This window comes from Equus asinus, chromosome 4 (assembly GCF_041296235.1).
Source record: "Equus asinus isolate D_3611 breed Donkey chromosome 4, EquAss-T2T_v2, whole genome shotgun sequence".
In the NCBI taxonomy this organism is placed as follows: Eukaryota; Metazoa; Chordata; class Mammalia; order Perissodactyla; family Equidae; genus Equus; species Equus asinus.
This window is the reverse complement of record NC_091793.1, coordinates 112,131,839-112,150,595: the sequence shown is the minus strand read 5'-3', so window position 1 is coordinate 112,150,595 and position 18,757 is coordinate 112,131,839. Positions and strand designations below refer to the sequence as shown.

At 37.4% G+C, this 18,757-nt stretch overlaps 1 protein-coding gene across 4 annotated transcripts in view; it reads right to left on the bottom strand.

Annotated features, from left to right (window-relative positions):
- The window catches only part of MAP3K20 (mitogen-activated protein kinase kinase kinase 20), a 168,320-nt gene that overhangs the window by 59,935 nt on the left and 89,628 nt on the right, over positions 1 to 18,757 (bottom strand). For all 4 annotated transcript variants that reach the window (XM_044768716.2, XM_070508119.1, XM_070508120.1 and 1 more), the window contains exons 5-8: positions 15,655 to 15,720; positions 12,408 to 12,436; positions 12,148 to 12,285; positions 3,933 to 4,019 (exon numbers count right to left, since the gene is read on the bottom strand). In XM_044768716.2, coding sequence (XP_044624651.1) covers positions 3,933 to 4,019; positions 12,148 to 12,285; positions 12,408 to 12,436; positions 15,655 to 15,720 — 320 coding nt within the window. The remainder of the gene's footprint in view (positions 1 to 3,932; positions 4,020 to 12,147; positions 12,286 to 12,407; positions 12,437 to 15,654; positions 15,721 to 18,757) is intronic.

Here is an 18,757-nt window from a genome sequence, read left to right as displayed (position 1 = left end):
AAACTAGAAAAATAGTCTCCTTGGCAAGAAAACAGACAATCTATACTTGGAATTACAAATAACTTTAAAATCAAAGCAAACCAAAATAAATAAAACCTTAAAACAAAGTACAAAAACAAAACAACCCTCTCCAAGTTGGAAGCTATGCTAAGCATTTTTTAACTTCTAGTCTCGTGATTTCATACAACAGAACAAGATGTAGTAAACCGCACCATTATTTTCCTGTAGTGTAAGCTGGAAACCTTTTGATGATCAAAAGGAAAATTAGGTGTTTACTTTCTAAAAAAAATATAAGATCGTTGGGGGTGGCAACTAATAAAAACAGAAAATAATTGCAATTATGCAACTGAATGTACTCCATGCGTAATGAAAAATAATTTTTCATAAAGGGTAACATTTTCAATATAACTTTGTCTCAACATTTTTCCAAGAACTAACATGTGAACTAGATGAATATGGATGTTGATTTTTTTTAGATATCACGTCTGAGACATTATAAAAGGAGGCATAATTATTTTAAATTATCTGACATGGTCATATATCAGTTAAATCCAGACTCAGACACTTTTTGTAAGGGATTATTTTGGTGCATTAAAAAGTACTTTAAAAGAGAATCCAAAATATTTAAGTCCCGATTACACAACTATGGGCATTCCTAATGCATTAAAACATTCTGAAATAACAGATGTTAGCATCATGTTTGCAACACTACTTAAAACTTAAATATTTTAAAATAAAACAGTTTCAAATTTAAAATTAAAATATTTCACAACCACTGAATTAGTGATGACATTTTTTAAAGACCATATTCTTTTTTGCATCATTTTCTACATAAGATGCAAAAATTATTTTTAAGTCAAGTTTATTATCTTTTTCTAAATCATCATCAAGAAAAATGGATTAAGTTTTTTGAGGATTTCTATGTTAATCAAGAATAGTAGTTTTGCTACTTAGAACAAAACACATTTTATATGAGAATCTAAGTATTTATAAAGATAGAAATTATGCAGCCAGAATGGTCTGAAAGACCACTAATTGAGTTCTGAGGAAATTCCAAAGGCAGATATACTTATCTGTAAGATTTAAAAAATTTATTAGTAATACCCTCTTAGTTTCACGACTTCTATACGGTTCATTGTTTCCTTTGTCAAGTTTAACAAGGCTTTATGGATCTAGTTTTAATAGGATTTAATATTAGGAAAAGCATTCTTTGAAGGTCTTATTTCATTATTATAGGTTTAGAAGCAAAGACCCTCAGATTTAATTTTTTTAAAGTATTGATCTTCCTATAGATGCAAAAAGCAATCCTAAATGGTGAAACTGAACAAGGTCTAGAGTCTAGTTAAGAGTAATGTGTCAATGTCAACTTTCTGTTATTACACTATACCCGTATCTCACCAGTGGGGGAAGCTGGGTGAAGGGCGCACAGAATTCTTTGTAATTTTTGCAACTTCCTGTGAGTCTATAATTATTTCAGAATAAAATGTTAAAGAGAAAAGGTAAGCCTAATATTTGGATATAGGTACATTCTAGGGTGACAAGCTCACATTTAAAAGGTCTCCCTGAAAGTTTAAACACATCATTCTTTATTTAAATGAAGCCTATTAAGAAAAAATACAGCTTTCTCTTTCAACTCAATAACCCAAGTATTTCAAAGTAAAAATAAATAACATAAAATAATTAGAAATTGAAGGGATCTTGTAACTATATTTAAGTCAAAGTATCAATTTTATTATGAAATGAAATAAATCCTTGGGAATTTATTCTAATGTTTGGTCAAAAGAATTTGTTTTGGTAATAAGTACCTCCATTTATGAGGTGAAATGACACCTTCTTGAATGATGACAATGGACAATACGTTTAAACCTAATTTCCATATTATTGACAGATAAATATTGTGAAGAATGAGAATACACAAATATCCTTGTAATATCCAATTTTCCTTAAATTCATTAAAAAGTTGAGAAAATTTATTTTACCAAATGGGTTTCTTTCAAATTACTATTATATTTAACAGATACAGTATGGGAGGCATTTGAGTAGTCTCCATCAGTTATTAGCTGATCATCAGATCACACCATGGATAAAACAGTGCACTTTAGGGGATCCCTGGGGAGAAATGGGGAGATAGCCTACTCACATACATGTTGAGGAGGTTCTGAAGGTTATTTATGGGGGATGCCCAAACCTCAAGTCAACTATCCAAAGGCAGTTTCTAAATTCATTTTTCTCTTCTGCTTTAAAAATCCTTGATGGATATGCCAATGTTCTGAAAGTGCTTTAGATTCACACCTATTCTTCCATCGTTTAGATGAAATATTATTTTAAATCATTAATTACTCTCTTATACATATTGGGAGGGTTCAGTTAGCTTTTAAAAAAACTTTCTTCTAGTTCATCTTGAAGAGAGGTGGAGGGAAAAAATTACATTGAGTGCTCTGCTCCAAAGTCAACAGAAGGTCAATAATTTTCTCCACTCTCATTTGTAAACTCAGAACCAAACATCTAATCATCTCACTGGCAAAAGAAACAGAACAGAAACAAGTGGGTTCTCATAGCACGAAAATATCAGTTATCCTGTGTGTGAGGTCTGATTTAATAGCACACCAGGAATAACTATCACATTTAATTAAAACAGAACAGCTCCTGTGAAACAATGAGTAAGACACATTCTTGAATGTAACTCCTTTTCATTTTTCTTAAATTGCCAGCTCTCTCCCATCAAGTTCAGCTATCATGAACATTTCATCTATTCTCAGTGGCTCAGGAGGAAATATTAATAAGGTAACTCTGGATTATATGATCTAAAATATGGAGACTTGGTTTCCCTTAGTCAATAGCAGCTTTTTGATTAATCTAGTTTGTTCTTGCACTCACATGGGGAGCAGATCAATGTAATTCTTTTAAAGCATTAAAAAGGGAATATCTCTATATATTCCCCTTTTTTACAAATTATTTATCCTCAGGTTGCACTCTTACCTTTTGTGGAGGGCACAGATAAGATTTGGAAATGAAGAAGTTTTGTGAAATAAAGTTGTTTTGCATTGCAAAGACAACTGCGTGCTTCCATTACTTGATCTAAGTTCTCATAATACCTTGATATTGGATGCTTCATCCTTATGCTGAGAATTTCCATGGCTGTGCGTTTCAGTCACAATTTTAAACCTTTCAAAATGTAGTTGCTCTCTTTGATATGAATGGACCATGTTCTCTGATGTAGGCTCATAGGTCCAACTAACTGAAAGCCTCAATTTGTGGGAAGAAGAAAAGCGAGGCTGGGGACACAGCACAAACGGTGTTTACGCCACTGAAGTTCTTTTGAAATGGAAAGGCTCTGCATGAAGAAGCGAACAGTTATGCCACTGCCTCGCCAATTCCAGTGAGGAGCTCATCTTCAATGTAGTGTTCAACGTAGGTGGCAAAACTGTAATTTTTCCCTTTTTTGAAACTATTTTTTCTTCTTTTATTTTTGAAATTCTCATCTAAGCGACAGTTTCTTGTACTATAGTGACTCCTGCTGGGAGAGGTAAGTTGAAGTAGCTGAAGGTCTCTTACAGATATATCAACTCCCGGCCAGTAAAAAAGATGTCCTAAACGCAGGAGATGGAGTTCAACTGTTCCCCTACCTTGGACGCAATGGCTTCTTTCATCACTAAGAACAAACCCCTAGGTTTTACAATTGAGACTGAGAAACTAGTACAGTACTTGTACAATTTTTGATCTACAGCATCACGACGTGAAGCTGCAACAATTAGATGTAAAGGGTCCATTCATGAGGAATAACATCACTTTGACCCTTTGTGTTAGCTCCTACTGCTAATCTTTCCATAAGCGTGAACTTACTTTCAATTTGAAGAAGATGAAAAAGTCTTTTGCAAAACCCCAATACTGTTTTCTGATCTATGTACCTGAATGGAGAATCGTAGTCTTACCTCGTTTTTTTCCACTACAAGCCAAGCTACTTGTAATCCTTCCAAACCTTTAAAGGGGACCTCCCTTGTTAGCATCTCCCAGAGAACCTGGAACAAAAAGAAAATGGAATTTTTATTCTTGTACTTTATTTTTTTGGTATATTACTGAAACTTCACCTAATATTTAACTGTATCCAATTATCAGACACAACCAACTCCATCTGTAGAAACATGGGCAAAACATATATATTCATGAGCAGGACTTCTCCCATATATCATATACACTTTTTGTTTTTTTTTTTAATAAAGAAAAAACCTGGTTTAGAAATTAGAACATCCAGAGCCAGACTTCACATTTTATGAAACCAAAAGGGCCTAAATGATTTAACTTTAGCTCATAAGCTATTAAAATTCTCACATATTCCCACAAATTCAATTTTATATTTTGTTAGTCAAACTCTTTCCACATTCGATCTCTGATAAATTTCTCTGCAAGATAGTAACAGGGAATTCAACAATATTTTTAAAGGTTTAATAAGAGTCTCATCAAAAAAAAAAAATTGAGCCCCAAATCCAAACCACTTACACCAAAATGGTAGGTCCTTGCCAAACTGTAACATTTAGTGTTTGTGTTTTGGAGAAATCTGTCTCAAAATGAGTCAGTCTACAGGATTCATTTTCATCCACCTATAGCATCATTTATTATACTATATTCTAAAATGTAGTAAACACTTTATGTACATATGGGCTGAAGGTGTGTATGTGAGGATATGTGTGTGTTCACTTCTCTGCAAACCCTGAGGTCAGCATGATTAATAAATCTGCACCGAATGCCCAAAGAAAGCAAAGTGATGCTGGGAATGCTGAAAACAGTCAATGATTTTGTTTTTTCTTTAAATACTTAGTAATGAAGATTTGTGCACCCAGTTACTTTATTTATACAAATGGCATCAAAAATGTGAGTCTACCCATACTTTGTGAAGTGCAAAACCAATTCTAATATCATCAATAATAATCATAACAACCACTGTCATTTATTGAGTGCTTATTACGTTTCAGGTACTGTGTTACACTCTTTACGCATGCTATCATGATTAATATCAATCCCATCGGATAAAGAGTGTCCTCATTTTATAGATGAGGAAACTAAGACTTAAGATAATTAATAAACTTGCCCAAGGATACTCAGTTATCGAGCGGCAGAGCCAGAAGATGAACTTGCTGTCTCACCCTGAAGGTCAAGCTCTTAACCCCATGTAACTCTAGAGAAGGACGAGGGCAGTAGAAAGAGAATGCGACATGGCATATTTTGGGTATGGAGCCATGGCAGAAGTGAGAAGCAAACTTGGCAATCTAAACTCAGATTTAGATTTCTCTTGCTCTAAAAACAAAAACACAAACAATTTCTAAATAAGAATGTAGATTGAGGACATATACTCTTCAGGCAGATCCTATAAACCTTTAATTCTGTAGCCACTATTTCCTCAGCCAGTGCTCAGTTTTATTCGAGCCATAACACGTTAAATGAATTCTGGCGAATACAAAGATAATTAGCAGGAAAATCAGGGAAATTGGCAGATGCTGCTCAAGCAGGAGCAAAAAAATTCACTGAAGCCTCTTTGGGCTTTTAATCAAGTGTGTAAGGTACTTCTTTAGAAGAGCTACTGAATAATTCTGTTGGAGTCACAGAAGTGATTAGGGAGGGAAGGGGCCTCCAGAAGGGGCCGACTCTAGTGAACACCGCACGTAAAGGGTGGGTGGGCCCCAGAACAGGTATGTGATCACCCGACTCCGCAGCCCAGGGAAGGGGAGGGGCGGCGTGCGGGCTGGGCACGGAATGAAGCCCCTCTATTTGCTGCAGTGACCACTCCTCTGGTGTTGGGGCCGGGGAGGGGCTGGGAAACGAAGAGCAAGCAGATGAATGATCCAGCGTTCCTAAGGAGCATGGGCACAGTGACTCAGCCTCAAACAAATCAGGTGCTCCAGCCCTCAGACCGTTCAGACAGCAGCCTCGCGCCCCTTCCTTTCAGGGTTTGGCCTGCAGGCACAATACAGTGCACACACGTGCACACGAAGACTGACTGGGTTTTGTGAGGTGAAATGTAAAACCAAGAGCTTGGGGAATAACACCAGAAAAAGATTTATGTCATTCTTTACTCCAAAATATTCCGTTGGAAAATGTCCCAAATCTAATAAGACCCGAGCTTTATTTCTCTAAGAGTTCCAACCCTGGAGAAATGAGACAGTTTCATTTTGCTCCCTCTCTGTGTCTCTGAAGAGCTGCTAGAGCCGAGGGCCCCGAGCTGTCTGATGGCTGTAAAACTGTCTGGGATGGCGTCATCAACGCTGGGCTCCGAGGCCCAAATGAGGTCTTCAGTTTAATTCCAGCATCAGCAAATCTCATGATTTCCTATTATTAATTTGCCAGATTCAGGAATGTATCAAAAAGGAGGTGGTATGAGATTGGACAACAGCTTTTTCTACACTAAACACAATGACATTTGGCACAAAAAAATAACTTCGTTGAGGAAGTCATTTGGAGGTCTAAAAATATATTAAACTATGCCTGAAAATATCCGTTGTGGGGATGCAGGCCAAACATTATTGTGATCTCTCACCTTAAAAGTACTTTCCAACTCATTTTATATTGAGATGTCCTCACATTTAAACTGTGCTCACAAGGAAAATTTCTATTTTCAGTTTACAGAAGAGAAACTTGGACAAGCCTGTGTACTTCTCCTGCCTTTTCTTTTACAAACAATGGAAAGCCAGTACCTGAGCCAGGCTCGTTCTGGAACGGGGCTCGCAGACACATGAGGCAGTGATGCGCTCTCTTAAGCCACTCTATTTCCAAAGCTGGTTCTGGCTGAGGAGCTTCTAAGAAGGTAACCCTTTCTGCATTGTCATTAGGATAGCTTTGTTTTTAAAGAGTGGCTAGGCCTTGTGTTCTCAGAAGGCTTATTCTTGCAATGCTTTTTGCTTTCCCTAAGTGTTTTTTTTTTTTTGTGGATAACATACTAATCACTCCTCTGGTTTGGCCCTTCAAGAGAAGTTATCATAAGAGGGTAGAAAAATCTCCTTTCTTATAAAATGGAGAGAGAAACAGTTGTCTGCCTAGCAAAGTTTACCAGCTTAGAAGCAAGGATCACAAGATCCACTTCTGGCATTTGCAGCACATTTATTTTAAGGTTTTATAAGGCTGGTTAGTCTTGCCATGTGTTAAGAAGCAACACAGGTTTATCAAGCTGGGGAGGGCTAGGGACTTTGATAATATTAGGGGCTAAATTCTCAGAGCAAGTCTGAAAAAAACAGAAAAATAAAAGGAAAAAATAAACTGGTTCTTTTTGAGGGGGTGGGTTTAAAAAAGAGTAACTCTTTTTCATGGTCTTATTCATTTGTATGTGACTGCTATGTGTGGGGGCTCAATTAACAGAATAGACTTTTAGTGAACTAGGGGATCCTTTTTCTTGAGGAAGATTAGCCGTGAGCTAACATCTGCCAATCCTCCTCTTTTCGCTGAAGAAGATTGGCCCTGAGCTAACACCTATGCCCATCTTCCTCTACTCTATATGTGGGACGCCTGCCACAGCATGGCTTGACAAGCAGTGCATAGGTCCGCACCCAGGATCCGAACCGGCAAACCCCAGGCTGCTGAAGCAGAGTGCATGAACCCAACTGCTCTGCCACTGGCCTGGCCCCGAACTGTGAGATGTGTTACGCAAAGAGATGCTCCTACTGACAAAGGAGTCCTGCCTATTCACCTGTTTTTGAAAGGACATCAGAAAGTCTACATAACCACCTTGCTTTCCCAGATAGGTGTCATTTTTAAAGTATGGACTACAAACTCCTAAAACTAACATGGCCCTACCTTAACAACTGTCTCCCCCTGCTCCTACTTTGAACATGTAATGCTTTCTTAATTTTTAAAAATTTATGATTGTTTAAACAAAAAGGCTCTGGAAAGCATGTCTGGTACTTTTTCTTTCACTAATGGTGATTTTCTAAAACAGAAAGGAAGGGGTCAGAATTAAATAAAATCCTGAATTCTCACTTATAACTAAATTAGCATATGGGCACTTTTCTGCATGGAATTCTGCTGAAACAGCCATGGGGTTAGGAGAACCAGCATCCGAGTCAACCTTTCTCTTTAAGATAATACAATAGCAGACTCGATTTTAAAATAAACTCTTATTCTAAACTAAACAGACTCACTGAAAAGTCATTTTTGTTCTCACCAGGTAAAAAAAGCCTCTAACACCAATGTAGAGTTGATATTCAAAAGCGTGTGACAGGGGCAAACAGGTTCTGAAGAGCAACATCTGGTGCATAAATATAGAGCGGCACTGGAAACGTTCAGCGACTGGCTGTGAAGTTTGCTGCAGTCAGTGAAATTACTTGATGGGATGATTTGTTAAGCGTTTGTTAAATCCTTCAAAGCAAAACAAAGGTAGGGCCAGTAAACAAGCAGAGAGAACACCTAATGCGCAAAAAGAAATGTTCGGGCCCATCTACTGAAAAGTAGCACATGGTCACTGGAAGGAAAAGCTTTTCAATAAAATAAACCGAACATCTGCAGCTTCAGAAAGGTTGATGGAAACTGTTTAACATGAGGGGTCGATGTGGAATGAGTAAAAGGGATTTTAAAAAGATACAGAAAAAGTCCTCAGCTCCACAAGCAGAGGTCACCTCCTAACATCTTTTGTAGTCTACAGGTGGGAAAGGATTCGTTCTTGGTTACTAGAACGCAGATTCTACTTCAGCTACAGAAACACAGATGGGTGCATGTCGCTCAAAAGTCCCTGGTCACTGTAAGGTTTTGGAAGAAGGCAGTGCGAAGTTTGTTTTCATAAATGATAATATTGAAACCAAAAGTTCACTCCACATATAACTCAAAATTGTATCTTTCAGGTCAAAGATTTCTGAGATAGGGAAATTCCAAGACAGGGAGAAATTTTAAAGTAAAAGTGCTGGGGCTGGCCCCAAGGCCGAGTGGTTAAGTTTGTGCGCTCCGCTGCAGGAGGCCCAGTGTTTCGTTGGTTCGAATCCTGGGCGCGGACCCACAACAAAGAATATACAACTATATACCGGGGGGGGGGTGGCGCTTTGGGGAGAAAAAGGAAAAAATAAAATCTTTAAAAAAAAAAAAGTAAAAGCGCTGTATGAGAACTGGTAGAGTGCTAAAATGAGCCTCAAAAGTCTTCTAATTCACATAAATGGCCAAAATAATTTATAAACTATAACCATCCAAGTATGTTTATATATTTATGCGCACATGCAAGCAAAAGGAGCAGGAACCGTGGTCCCTTGCCGGATCGCTGTGAGCTGTTCTGCATGTGCTCGTCTTCTCATCTCTCTTGTCCACAGAGGGGTCTGCAGACTACGCCTGAATGAATGCGGAATGCAGAGTGGTTTCAACGTTTTTAAAGGGTTGTAAAAAGAACATGCAATAGAGACTATAAGTGGCCCTCAAAGTCTAAAATATTTACCATCTGGTCCTTTACAGAAAAAGTTTGCTGGCTCCTGTCCCACAGGATAAAAAGAGACCCTGGTCCCAACAAGCAGGCAAAGTAAAATTTAAACTACCCTAACTTGGTGTCCAGAACAGTGCCTGACACAATAAATAGATTTTTGCTTAAAAATGAAGGAACATAACTTTATAAGAGAAAATAATCTCACAAAACGTCTGAAATTACAACAAATCCCCCCATTTTCAGGATCCCCAGCAGATGATTTGTGGGATGGTTAGAATGTAGTAACTTTTGACAGACAGGACCAACTTTAGAATCTAGTCCTTCAGGAACTTACGGATTTTTTTCCCTTTTTTCAATGAGAATTATTTGATCACTGTCTATAACAGTTTATAACCTTTACTCTTAGAAACACACAGAATTAAGGGAGATTAGATATTTAGCCTTATGCTACGGTTGTCTTCCAACCTTTAAAATTCGAGCCTCTCACCAAAAGTGTATATTTCATTCTTAAAATGATTTTTTTCAATAGTCAACAAAATTCATCGCTATTATATTAAATTGATTTGGTAGACATAAGATGTGTTATGATTCAGAAAAAGCTAGCCAATTGAAACAAGACCAAAACTTAAGTAATGAAGCCAGCAGTAAATACCTAGAGACTGATGAACTCTAAAGAAAAAGGAATGGTTTTACAACATTGGTGTCCTCTTGTGCCAGCAGCTATCACCTTCAGTTGAAAACATGAGAAGTTTAGGAAGAAGAGGCATGTTGATTTGGATCCAAATTAGTCTGCTTCTTTTCCCATTATTATGAAAATGTCCTTTTAAGGAGTAATAATATAAATAGAGAGGCAGTATGATTGGGAGATAAGACATGAAGACAGCGAGTTCCAAATACTATTTTGGACTTTTAAAGGATATACAGCATTTTTAGGGATAAAAAAACTTATCCTCAAAAAAGAGCAACAGGAGCTGGCCCCGTGGCTGAGCAGTTAAGTTCATGCGCTCTGCTTTGGCGGCCCAGGGTTCCTTGGTTCGAATCCTGAACGCGGACATGGCACTGCTCATCAAGCCATGCTGAGGCGGCATCCCACATGCCACAACTAGAGGGACCCACAACTAAAAATATACAACTATGTACCGGGGGCTTTGGAGAGAAAAAGGAAAAATAAAATCTTAAAAAAGAAAGAGCAACAAATGAATTCCTTCCACCATTGAAGAACTGCCCTGCCCATCTTCCCCTCCCACCCCACTCCTCCTCCCACTCCCCCCACTCCTTTCTCTCTCCTAATTCAGATAGAACTTATTCCTCAGGAACGATCCGTCGCAAAACAACTGCTGCAGAAGCTTCTGCTCCTTACCTGATTCATCCCCGAGGTCTCTATTCCTTGAGTATCCCCTCCCCCCACATTATCCTAGTCTCGTAGCTATGTTGTTCTGTTGTTATTCCTATATGGTACTTTAGATTCACGTTCCAGAGTGCCACTACTACTTTATAAGACTGGCAGGAGACATGGGCAAGGCCATGTGCTAAAGGCTAAGTACATTTTCTTCTGTACTCTCCAGAAACTCACTAATCAATTTAATAGTTGACACTCAAAAATTTGAGGTTAAATAGGCACATGAAAAGATGCTCATCATCGCTGATCATCAGGGAAATGCAAATCAAAACTACACTAAGATATCACCTTACACCCGTTAGAATGACAAAAATATCTAAAACTAATAGCAACAAATGTTGGAGAGGTTGCGGAGAAAAAGGAACCCTCATACACTGCTGGTGGGAATGCAAACTGGTGCAGCCACTATGGAAAACAGTATGGAGATTCCTCAAAAAACTAAAAATAGAACTACCATACGATCCAGCCATCCCACTACTGGGTATTTATCCAAAGAGCTTGAAGTCAGCAATCCCAAAAGTCCTGTGCACCCCAATGTTTATTGCAGCACTGTTTACAATAGCCAAGACGTGGAAGCAACCTAAGTGCCCATCAACAGATGAATGGATAAAGAAGATGTGGTACATATATACAATGGAATACTACTCAGCTGCAAAACAGAACAAAATCATTCCATTTGCAATAACATGGATGGACCTTGAGAGAATTATGTTAAGTGAAATAAGCCAGCAAGAGAAAGATAATCTGTGTATGACTCCACTCATATGAGGAATTTAAAACTATGGACCAAGAACAGTTTAGTGGATACCAGGGGAAAGGTGGGGCGGGGGGTGGGCACAAAGGGTGAAGTGGTGCATCTACAACATGACTGACAAACATTAATGTACAATTGAAATTTCACAAGATTGTAACCTATCAATAACTCAATAAAAAAAAAAATTTGAGGTTAATTAACTCACGTGGCAGATTTATTGGTGGTTTTTGAACAACTCATTACCATGAAGTCCTGTTCCAGATGCTTCACGTTTCCACTGACTTGCAGAGATATTCTGCAGTCACAGGCCTACCAAGGCAAGCACTCTGCACAGGACTGCATCAGGCCCAACAGTATTTTAGGTTCCATCTAATTTGCTTCTTGGAAGTGGCATTGGTTTCTTCTCAACACAGGAGAAAGTAACTCAGGTGTGCAAAAGTGATTAAAGTAAACATTCTAGCAAGTAGAAAGAGTTGTCTCTCTTGCCACTGCTCTGGGCATTCCACCAAAAACAGCATCACTGTCTTAAAACTTATATTGTTGTATCCCGATTCTGTAAGTTGCTTGCTTTGTGTATTTCCTTTAGCAACAAAAAGTGAGAAATGAACTCACCACACCATAGGAATATGTGTCACAAGTTTCAGACACAGGGAGACTCTGGATAACTTCTGGAGCCATCCAAGGGAAAGTTCCAACCAAGGACATGTGCGTTGTATGGTTATGGAACCGAGAGGCGCCAAAATCACAGATCTGAGAAAAGAGGACCAGTTACCAACTTTCTACTAATTGACGAATAAAAGAATTATCAGTCATAAAAACCTACATCTGAAATTAACAAATATTTTTAAAAAAAATTTTAAAAATAGTCCTACCTTCAATACCCCATCAGCAGCTATAACAACTAAAAAGAAAAAAAGATAAATTATGACAATTATCTAGTTTGTCCGAGTTATAGTGAAAAAAATCATAAACTTCTATTTCAATCTTCCATATGGAATTACGAAAGGTAAAATCAAAGTATTTACTGCATTGAAGATTTTGCAAAAACGAGCTAACATTAAAACAAAAAACTAATTCCATGAGATGTTGATTAAAAAGGCTTTCAAGACATTTGTTTAAATCAAACGTAGTACTACTGTCCAATAAGAAAGGCATAGATTAGCATAGTCAAGAGAACCAAATTTTTACTTGGGTTCTGCCACTAGACTGCCAACATGATATACAGGAAGTCATTAGCATTAGTACTTCATGGTATATATGGTTTTTCTTCCCAATTGAAGAGTAATTTTTTTGAAGGCAGGGACAATATTCATCCATTCACTTACTTAAATATTTGCTGAGCACCTACTATGTGCAAGGCCATGTACTATGCTCTGGAAGAGGAAGGTGAGCAAGACTGGCACTGTTTCGACTCTCATGGAGCTTACAGCCTCATGGGAGAGACAATGGACAAACATCTGTAGTAAAGTGAAATAAATTCCACGACGAGAGACACAGAGATTGCCACAGAACCAAAGAGCAGGGATATCTAAGTCTAAGGAGGTCAGAGGAAGTTTCCTGGAGGAAACGGTGCTAATGCTAAGCCCTGAAGGACAAATTGGGATTAACCAGAAAGAAGAGAGGTGGGGGAGGAAAGCAGTTTTCTAGGCAGAGGTGAGCCTTGCAAAGGAGCAGAGGAAAAGGCATGTGATTTTGGAAGGCAGGGGCCAGGTCCAGAGGAGCCTTTGTGAGAAACAGAAAGCCAATGAACAATTTTAAGTGGAGGAATGAAATGGTCAAATGTGCAGAGGGGAGAGGATATCAGAGAAGAACAGAACTGGAGGCAAGGAGATCACTGTGCACACAAGCCACAGTCCGAGAGAGAGATGAGGATGCCTATACTGAGGCTGCGGCAAAGGACAGGAGAGGAGTGGACCAAGAAAGAGGTATTTAGGAGGCAGAATCAACTGGGCTTGAATAATTGGATATGGAGGGTGAGAAGGAGGAGGACTCAAGGACACGTGAAATACAGAGGCAATAACGTAATGGTTAGAACAGGAGTTCTGGTATTGCCACTCACTGAGAAAGTGAATGCCGGAGTAACATTTTAGGAGGTGGAGAGAAGATGAAAGATCGAGGTGGACACAATACATTTTAGGGTCATACAAAATACCTATCTGGCCATGTCCAACAAGCGGACAGATACAGTTTTAAAGTTGAGATCTGTTAGAAAGCGTTTGAAGACGGGGCTTTCATGGGAGTGGGTGAGTACGAGCATAAGGGGAGAGGAGGCCAAGGACAGAATCCTGAAGGACTGTTTCTGGCATTTCTTTGGAAAGCCATACAGTGCCTTGAACATGGCAGATGATCAACATTTATTAGCTGTTATTAATGACCTTGATAAGTGGGAAGAATAATCTTTGCATGAAATAGCCTAAGGGTAAATGTGATTCTGTATATAATATGCTATAAATTTTCAAATAAAAATGTTGTTAATACTATATTCAGTTATTTAAAAAAATACCTCTACTACTTTTTTCTCATAAGATTAACAAATACTTGTTAAAAAGATCTAACATTATAAAAATATATAATATAGAAAATAAAAGATTCTTGTCATTCCCTCTCCCAGAAGAAAAACTGCTAAAAGTTATGTTTATATTGTTTCACGGATGTATGTGTTTTCCCATCAAGTAACTACACAATTTGTAATTTTGAAAAATGGGGGCAGTCTCCACTGTTATTTAGTTTTCATAAGGACAGCAAGAATATACCCATAATTTAATCATTCTTCTCTCATGAGATATAGGAATATACTGACAAAGTAGATTAAAAGGAGAGAAGTCGAATAACTTGTTTAGACTGAAATTATGAGCAAGAACTGAAAGTTTACAAAGTTATAAAACTCTGTTACTTCTTATTAGATTCTAGATTATTTCCTAGTGACTTCCTGTTAGCCAACTATATATCAGTAGTGTTTAGCTCAGGAAGCTTATGCCTAGGAAGAGCCAAAGGAAAAGTGATGACCTAGAAAAGGAAAGAACAATCAGCCAGAGTTGACTGGCAGGGCCAAGCTGGTGGTCCACCCTGGACTACTGATGAGTGGCAGCTATCAACAACTTCCCTCTCTCCAGGTCCACAAACCTCACAGTCCTGGAGCACGACGAGGGGCAGTTGGCCTATTCCCTACTCCTCCTACTCCACCTACCGGGACTACTCATTCTAAGGATCGCACTATTAGTATATACTCGTTTTAACTGCAGTGATTTAAAGATTTTCTAGAAATAAATAGTCCTCCTCCTTTACTCAGAAGAATCACTTAGACAGCATGTAAATAATTAAGTTAAAGCATGAAAATGAATTGATAGTAAGATTTTTTTAAAAATAGGAAACTCCGATGTTTACTTTAGCTAGTGCTGGCTAGCTAAATAGTCCCACTGTCTTTCTTGTTAACTTTCAAGTGACATAATGGAAGAAGCATTCTGCTGCCACTCCTACTTGAAGGTAACATCTAATCCTGCAAGTCATTTTAAAATGCTCACTCTCCAAATGGTAAAATACAGGATCATAAATAAACTTTACGAAGAACAGAAGAAGTGAAAGAAGAAAAACAAAGCCTTTACTGTCCAAACTCCTAAACGTGCTAATCATTTTTGGGTACTATTCCAGGTAATAGGACTGATATAAAAAATTTACACCATACAATTCAGAAGTAACAAGAACAAAACTCAAAACTGCTGGTCCAGAGAAACATCCAAAAATAGGAGACTAGAATTACACGACCACACGCTTTGATCCAACAACACTTCTTTTAGAATATGATTCTAGAGAAATAATTAAGGATGTGTTGAAAAACTGTGCTGAAAAGTATTAAGGTCATCATTTCTTACCATAGAAAAAAATGTAAACAACTCAAATGTCCACATTCTGTGCTATTCACACAGTGGAATACTGTGCAGCCTCTTGAAATCATATGGAGAATTCTAACATTTATTGACAATGGAAAGATTTTCATGGTTATCAGCAATGGGTCAAAACAGCAAGTTACAAAAGACATGGAAAGCATGATGCTTATTTCTAGACACAGGTGCATTTATTTTATAATAAAATAGGTAAAATAAAAACATATGACTACATTACCATTTCTTGACTTGAGATCTCTGTGAATCACCTTGACAGGAGCCTCCATATGTAAATAGTGCATTCCTTTTCATACGAGAAGAAAGGACTATTAATATCATTTTTCAACAATGTCTCAGTATTACCTTTCTATTTCAAACATCAGTATTACCTTTCATATTTTTGCAAAAGATTCAATAGAAGAAAGTAAAGTCGTGTGTTCTGTTCTTACATGATTGATCAAATAGAGACAGGCTATGTCTACATTAGGAAAATTTATATGCTAAGGGAAATTTATGTGCTTTAATCTCTTAGAAGTTGGAATTTGATTGTGGGTAAAGCTAGCTTCTTACAATACCTAATAAGGACACCTTAATTTTCTGGAGTCTGCACAAAAATAGCACAGTTACAACTGGAAGAAGTGCTCCAATGACTAAGGTATTCCACTACCAACTGCCTTCTAAACCAGCCAAAGTTCTGACCAAGAAAACTTCAGTTTTCATTTGGATGTCTGCAGTTGCCCAATCGCAGCTCGGTCTGTTTCCTCAGTACTCCTTCCAGTAAGACCTGGGAGTGGAGGTGGGGTAGGGAGGGGAGCACTGGTTGGATGCATTAGTCATAGTTGGTAAAGGATTTTAGGCTCCTCAGATAGAAAAATATATAGTAGTTACAAAATATTTTATTGTTTTTTACACGGACAAATCTTTGAGATATGTACATTTAAATGCACGCCAAAATTCTCTCCAACACATTTAGAATGTAAATCAAGTTACTTCAGTAAATTGGGTGTCTATAAACTAAGTAGAGTTTTATTATTTTGAACTAAAAATGATACTTTAAAGGACACATTTCACAATCACCCTCTTAGTAGTGTTTGACTCTTTTTCTGTATTTATGTATTGTCTACCCCCTTAGAATAAAGAAGGACATTTCCTACTGACATATTTCCTCTCCCTGTATTTCTCAAGTTGTCTTTTCTAAATAATGGAAGAAATAGGCCCCCCAAATCAAACAGGGTCCTTTTGTTAATTAACTATCCATTAAACATAATTTAATAATTAAGCTTTGGTTCTTTTTTTTTAAACTTTCAGAAAATTTTGATTTGATAAAGTTTAATTTTTAAAATAAACTATTACTTTTCTTCTATTTTGATTAATATATATTGAAGAATCATGAAAGAACAAAGAATAAAAAAATTTAAACTCCTGTATATAAAAATATTACTAAAAAGAATCAGGTTAATAAAAGTATTAGTAATTAAAATGATTTTAAACAAGATGTAATTGGAATAAAGGAAATCTTTCTTCCAATATTAAGTTCTATATACTACAAACTGTGAAAATTCAATAGCTACAACTTGGGTCACTTTTAATAATTTTTATAATTGAATTTCATAGTTACGTCTCTCTTGTTTTAATTATCAAGTTCCTGAATAATTTTTAGGTAGAATCTGTTTAATTACTATTAGAGGTGGAACCAGATAGTTTACACACTTGCTGACATGTAGGGATCTCCAAAAACAACACTCACGTACAAAAGCTTTAAAATAGGCACTTTTCTTCCTCATGGCGGATATTATGAGAAAAAGTACCGTAAATTACTTGTGTTTAATGTGTAGTATACATTTATAGAACATTTAGTGTACATAAACACAGTAATAATCACAATCATAAAATTCTATTTAATTTGTTTTTATAGAGCCATTTATAATTCTGTCTTATTTTCATGTAAACAATTAAGATGGCTGAAAAATACCTTCATCAGTTAAGACTCCAGATTTCCTAAAAAAGATCTGACAGGTGTCATTTGGGAGGAGATTTGGAATCAATGATGATGGTTTTGAGACTGGATCAAGGTTTATCTGCTTTAATTGTTCCTTTTACGCACTGTTGACTGACTTGCCGCAGTTTCAGATATACTTGCTGGTCTGCCCTCCACTCCTCTTTCCACCCAAAAAGAAGAGAATCTTTTTTTGGCTTTGTGGAGATATTCTCTCAGCAGTGATGTTAAGCAATGCCTATTTCAAAATGCATGAATCAACTCTTACTTGAAATGAATTATTCATGCTATAATTTCTCAACATCTTGTTGCTTCAGTGGCTTCAATCATGGTCAAACTGAAAGGTACATAGCTGAATCTGAAGCGAAATCAACAAAATCAAGCCTTCCTATATAATCTCCAAGTTCTCCACATAGCTTTACCAGAGAGGTTGAAGTTATTCCAAAAGCGTTGATTTCTTCTTCCTTTTATAGGCCATTTTAAATATTAAGTATTTCTTGATACTTTAAAGAAACAAGTCTCTTCTCTGCCTCACTCTTCTCACCTGAGGCCAAACACACTAGAACTTGCCTTTCAGATCAATTCACCAGCCACAAAAAAGTTATTTTAGCACTTTGCAGTTTTGGACAGTGTCGCGTGGTCCACTCCCATTCTCTCCATCCCTATCCTTTACCTCTGGTTCCAGTTTGCTACTTAGTTCTGTTCCTTCTCTTCTTTCTCCTTCTAATACAGAGTGCCAGCAGCCTTGAGAAACCCTGGGGGAGCCAAGGGACCCGCCCCTCAGACAGGGACTATGCAGGGGAAGAGGCAGGGAGGGCCGAGCTTTACAGGCTGGGGGCCAGGGAAGCTTAAGTGGAGTGTGCACAGCAGGAAGCACAGTGACTGATGTCAGTTGATTTGTTTGCTGTCTATCCATCCTAAGTGCCATTAAGTAATAACATGGGTGTAATTGGCTGAGCACCTCAAATGCAAATGTCTGTAAGGTGAAGTGCTTTAAGTCAAAGACTGCTTGTAAAAGTATTTACATTAATGTAAGTGTATTTCCACAATGCTTCAGGCAGCTCCCGATAATAGCATATCACCCTGCTACAAACAGGTGGTCCCTGTGTACTACTGACAGGCAGAGAAGTGACTATGATATTAAATGAAAATGTCTTGAAGAATGTGAACTTTTAAGGCTGATTTGAAGCGCCTGACGCATGAATACACAATTAAGTTAATTAACATAGCCAAAGCCTTAAGTACACCATCCTAAACACAGAGCTTATTATTCTTATAAGGTGAATGAAATATCATTCAGCAGTATCATTTAGCATCAAACTTTTTTTTTAATTTTCATTTTCCC